Source organism: Saccostrea cucullata, unplaced genomic scaffold, assembly GCF_032062105.1.
Source record: "Saccostrea cucullata isolate Sc308-1 unplaced genomic scaffold, CSIRO_AGI_Scuc_v1 ctg8806, whole genome shotgun sequence".
Classification (NCBI taxonomy): Eukaryota; Metazoa; Mollusca; class Bivalvia; order Ostreida; family Ostreidae; genus Saccostrea; species Saccostrea cuccullata.
Window position 1 is genome coordinate 4,589 of NW_026929495.1, and position 6,293 is coordinate 10,881.

Genomic DNA, 6,293 nt, shown 5'->3' on the forward strand with positions numbered 1-6,293 from the left:
TGTCATCAGATTTTGAATTTTAAAAATATGGCGATAACTAAGTGAACTCACTTCCTTAGTTGATCTGTTTACCTTAAATTAAGTCTTAAATTGAATTGTCTGCTCTTTAACATGGTTATGGTATTTGGAGATGTTTATATATACACGATTAATGCACAATAAGCACTAAATGTTTATCGAATTTAAAATCCACAATTTTATTGACCGAATTTTGATATGCATGCATTCAAAATATGCCCCACTGGTTGTATTGAAGGTTTAAACAATGTTGTATACATTAATACCTCATTTGTAAGTAGGCTATCTACTCAAAAATTACAGTGTCTTTTGTGTGTGCAAAATCATTATCAACATAAATTGTCTAAACGACGTTTTGTAAATGTTTGCTTGTTTATATTTCTCATAATACTCCGACTAAAGTGCAGTCACAAATTATTGAGAGAACTAAGCATAGGTTATTTTTCACCGTGGACTCTTAACTACCAACCGCTAAACTAGTAAGATATTTTTGTACGTGATTAATTGTTTTTTGAACGCTCTACTCTAAAGATTTTCTAATTTTCAATACAATATAATATCAATTCAAAATATTTCTTCCCTCAAAGTAGCATTCAACATGGACAAGACAGCTGTAAGATGGCAAACTAGAGGCTCTTTGACAACTTGTGTGAGAATAATGTATGAAAGTCATCGTGACTCTGGTGACGTAACATTCCTAGTAGGTAAAAATGGCGCTGAAGTAAAAGCCCACAAGTTCATCTTGATGTGTCGGAGTAGTGTGTTTTTCTCCATGTTTGAAGGACAAGAAAGTAGTTTACAGCAGGCTGTAAAAGTGGAAGACATTCAAGAAGACATATTTTTGAAGTTTCTGCAGTATGCTATTGCTCTTTCTTATTTGTGATTCTTAATTCAAAATATATTTTAATCATTTCATTTAACTTAGAGTCAGAAATTATTATTAAAAAAATGACTGTATTTTTAGAATAGTAGAATAGTAAACAGAAAGGTTTTTTTAGACATCATTGGGTTTTTATCATCTCCTTTTACGTTTTTATTTTTATTTTTTTTTTTTGCTTTTACTCCCCCAAAAATAAATATGAAATCAGACAATGGTCAGACAATTATTTTCAAATAAGGGAAAAGGCAAGTAAAACAAAATTTGTAATTTACCGTTTATTTTCTAATCTTTAGTGATTTTTTTTTCAGATTTTTATACACTGATGATGTCTGTGTTACCATAGATAACTTTGGAGACCTGATGTACTGTGCTAAGAAATATGATATAGAAACGTTGTCAGCTTTGTGTAAAAGGTCTTTACAATCACTCATCAAGCCGGACTTGGTTTGCAAGATGATGGAATTCGCACATCAATTAGACGACAGAGAAATCATAGACATATGTTTAAAAACAATAGAACTCAACACCCCGAGCTTTTTATACACCGATTCTTTTATGAATTTGTGTTCAACTTGTGTCTATAAAATAACTCAGCATGATAGAGTTTTTGCTCCAGAAGATGTTGTTTTTCAACAGGTCTGTAAATGGTCAGAAAAAGAATGCGCTCGACAAGAATTACCAATCACCGCAGAAAATCAGAGAACAGTTTTAAGGGATATTCTTTTCGAGGTTCGCTTTCCAGTTATGAATCATCAGTTTTTGGACAAAATAGTTTGTGAATCAAATCTTTTGACCGACAAAGATAAAATAGAAATTTTGCGAAGGCAGTTAAATTCGAGAACTGAAAAAGCGGGTAGATTTAAGCATCATGAAAGAATATGGCGGCCTTCTAAAGTGAAGACAAGTCTTTTATCATCAAAAACTCGCATTATTAAATGTAAAAATGGTAATACTGATTTTTTGTTAAATTTACGCGTATCTTCTTACTCTGTTTTGGTTGGAATACACTTAAATTTTGAGAAGTCGAAACAGTTAAACGTTCAGGATGTCAAGGTAGTTGGCTGCATTTCGGAATCCAGTGCTAGCAGAAACAGCAGCACAGTGAAATTTTCCATACCTTTTTGTCAAATAGAAGAAAATTTCCTAGAGCTATATCCGAATTATTTCGTTCCATTGAAAGGAAATTTAAAATATACTATTTCATTTAAATTTGTTTTCAGCAGCGGACTTGGACTATATTATGGCGTAAATATTGAATGTAAAGAAATAAAAGAACACAAAACAACTGCTGAATTTAATGGTAAAGAATTATCAATAAGTAGATCAAATTCAGTTCCAGAAACACTTGAAACACTAAAGAAGTCCATGTTAATAAGTGGATTGCACCTTGTTTAAGTCGTGTTTGCTGATGTGTGCATTTTGATGTGACTACGTCATGGCACCGTATCCCACCTTGGAGGTCTGTGTTTGCTCTGTTAACTATTGTTTTATTTTGATCTTAAATACTGCTTGTTAACTCCTTTTCTTTAATTTCATTGTAAATAATTAACAGGTGAAACAAATGATCTTTTTATCAATCAAAATTTATTGTAAATCAAAATTATTTTCTTGAACAAGTCCGTAACAATTTTTTTACGGCATTCAAGACATATATTATTCCATAACCATTAAAATTTTTGCAGAAGTTGTAAAAGATTTACATGAATACACAACAGGTATTTTCAGAAGATTTCTTTAAGTTATGTAATTTTCCTGTAAACGCTGATTCAACGCGGTTTTAAAGATCTTCAACAGGAATTAATACCGTTTTAAGTGCACACTTCACTGTAACTGCTGTTTTGTAAATGTTTATCCAACCGAAAATGCTTATTATTTCCTATTTTGATCAATATGATCTTGCCATTCTAGATGTATGGGACAATTATATCGTAGCATTTTTGTGCTAGGAGTCTTTTACTCTTTAGTTTCTCTCTGGCAATGATTACAGAGATGTCGTTATTCACAACGTCTAGGTATTATTATTATAAATCTAATTTTGAAAAAAAAAGTTTGAGTCGGATATGTCAATTAAATATGTCATTAAATACCGTGGCGTAATTGGTTTTTCCAAAAGCATAATAATAGATTTGGGGATTTAATTCTGCTTGTAAAAGAAATCGTCTGCAAACAAACAATTGATTTCGCGGATGGCTTCTCTTAACACGTCAAGCATCACAAAAGTTTAAATAAATTGATATATACACTGCATTCCAGTATACTGAAAAAAGAGGCGTTGTGTCATTAACTGTTAAAATTATCCTTTGTTAAAATTTCTCATCAAAATATGGAGGGTATGCAACGTATGTCAGAGTTGGTGTTTATGGTACTATGTCGTAAATTAGGTACTTCGGAACAAGTGACTATGAGGAGAGATATAAGTGATTTCAGGGAAATGATGATTTCGTCCTGTGAAGCAAGCAAAGATTTTCATGTTATATTGAGTGGAAGTCATAAAGAAGGATTTCGACTGGATGAGTCTGATAGAGACGCTATGATTTCGCTTGATAACTATCGGGTGATTTGGAATTTATCTCAGAGTTGGGGTTACCACAGGCATACACTGTTTCTGTCTGACTGTTCCGAAAGCCCGCCTGGATACACGCTGCTTCAATTACTTTTACCAGCCAAACTAACAACAAAAATATGGAAATCATGCTTCAATATATATAGAAAATACTATTTATCTAGTTCTAAATTTCGACAAAATATGCTTTTTCCATCCAGGCCGGACTCTCACGTTCATGGACCATGTAGGAGTGGAAATTTCAAAGGAATAGAATTTGATGATGCTTACTGTATTCCATGTGATTTCTGGCCTCCATCTGCATTGGCATGGATTGACAGAAGTTACTCCTGGCCGAGCCCCGGTGTTATTGATGATATTATCAGAAAAGGATGTCACTTTGTTGCAATAGGGCACAAACTAGGAAATCATGAGGAAAATGAATGGAGAATTTCATTTGCTTATGCAGAACAACAACTTGTGTACTCCATGAACCATTGTCAATTTCTCACGTACGGTTTACTCAAACTAATTCTTAAAGAAATTATAACGAAAAATGTAACAGAGGGCTTACTTTCCTCTTATCACATGAAAACAGCAGTATTTTGGGTGATTCAGCAAAATGTAATACCTTATTGGTATCCTGAAAATCTTCTGGAGTGCTTCAGGGTCTGCTTCAAACTTCTTCTTCAGCGGGTGTATGAAGGTGTGTGTCCTAACTTCTTCATCCCGGAAAACAACATGTTTTTAACTAAAATGGTTGGTAAATCTCAAAGAGAGCTATTCTTAGAAGTGCATGGACTGTATGAGAAAGGTATAGCTTTACTGCAGCAGAGTTACTCTATCAGATCCTTTACTGTAGATTTTTTTTGTAATCCTAGACAATGTATTTCTTTTGATCAGCACAGTGAAGACTGGGAGGTTGTGTTTGATTCAGACCTATTTAGAGAGATTTGTAATAACGATGCAATATTTACACAAAACCTCAATCGCTGTTTGCACCTCCTGCGATCGATGGAATATATGATAAGTTTACGTCTTAAAAATTATACAACCTATCAAATTCTCATGGCACAGAAACTCACAGTTACTATTCTCCAAAGCACAGCTTTTTTGTTACACAGTCGGTGCGCCAATATAATTAAGAACAAGAAAATGTATAAAGCTGACAAGATATCATGTTATATGTTGAAACTTGCTGCAAAATTGGGGTTTGTTTCTGATAAATTGTACATTGTGATGTATTATTACAAGACTTTTAGACACATAAAAGCAAGAAAGATCCTAGAGATAGCAAATATCGAATTTCAGGAACCATATCTGATGTATATGAGTGACGCGGACGATATATATACTGCAGAAGTTGGGGGACAGTCTTTTTCAACAAAGATGCGGAGAGCTGTTGTAGGGGACATCCGGCTCTCTTCAAACATCCATTATATTGATGAATTAATGCAAGAGCAGCGTTTAATGGGTCAAATCGAGGGAACTATACATATATCTCCATTTGTAATGTTACTCATGCTAGAATTCTTATGTTACAGACAATTTAATGAACAAATCGCGGCAGTGGCCATATATGATTTAAAGAATATAGTTGCAGAGGGAGATTTTATTCGTCCCTGTACTAGAGACATATGTTGGCAGATCTTAGGAATTTGTCAACAGCTCCAAGGGGATCTTTGGGGTGCCCTGGAGTCATATGTCGAAGCAGTTAAAGAGTTTCCCTTCCACAACCTAAAAAATGCCACGAAGTTGAGGATACAGAGTCTAGATAAATGAATCATGTAATTTAAAGAACTATAATTCTCCTAAGAATGACAAAGTTTTTCTCACTGATAATTCAGAAATAGTGTGGATGCTGTGAATGAGCGTTTTGGTATATCATAAATGTAAAGACGTGTATGCAGAATTATTTTGTTTATTATTTAAAAATACAAATTTAAAAAATATACTAGATATATTATACAAAATAAAGAAATGATAATGTTTGCCAGACTTTGCATTTTCTGTTTTTTCGTACTATGCCATTTATGAATGAATCATAATTTGTTTTGTTTTTTTGTTTTATATACGAAGATCTCACGTGTAGAGATATACACATGGAATCTCACCAATATGATGTCACTACGAGGCTAAAGAGATGAAAATAAAATAATAATGATATATGGCGGATATCAAACACTGAATGTATTTCTGCTGTTGTAAAGCATTATTAAAGAATTTGAATATGAAAATAACGAATAGTAAAGTTTAAAAGATCCTGGATCATAAGATAACACAAATGAGGAGCAGAGCAAACACATACCGGTAATGTATACAGAATACATGTATATGCTTTCTGTATTTTTTTATATTACTTATTGGTTTGAAAGTAAAAAAGGATTGCGCTTGGGTATATTTTCCAAGAAGCGCTGGTCTTTGTAGTGAAATATGCACGTGACAAGTTTGATTACATACAAAACAACGATTTACGCAAACCAAACATTTCAGTTTACATGTATATCAAATTTTTATAATTTTACATACCGGTATATATACGCTAAATTTTATTTGATAATTTTTTCAAACAAAGATACAGCAAAATCTAGCCAAGGTTTACCATGCATCGTTTTACTCATTCCGAAAACAATGCATTGCAGCTCTGTATAATTGAACTTGTTTCAAGAGTTGCTTGCTTTCTTCTAACTTTGTTAATAGTAAAATATAAAATAAACAAACAAGTTGATGAAATAAAAATATCACCACTTTGTAAATTCTATGGTCGATACAATGACCTTGTCAGCAAATACAATTTATCATTGAGTCAAAATTTTGATTGACCTTTTTCATAGTAATTATTAATTCATTATA

The 6,293-nt window shown here is 32.7% G+C and overlaps 1 protein-coding gene across 1 annotated transcript; it reads left to right on the top strand.

Moving 5' to 3' along the window:
- Window positions 1-676: 676 nt before the first annotated feature.
- On the top strand, window positions 677-5,222 carry LOC134281004 (uncharacterized). The gene is made up of 3 exons (XM_062763459.1): window positions 677-873; window positions 1,207-1,545; window positions 3,662-5,222. The coding sequence occupies exons 1-3, from the start codon at window positions 677-679 to the stop codon at window positions 5,220-5,222; spliced, it is 2,097 nt and encodes a 698-aa protein (XP_062619443.1).
- Window positions 5,223-6,293: the final 1,071 nt, after the last annotated feature.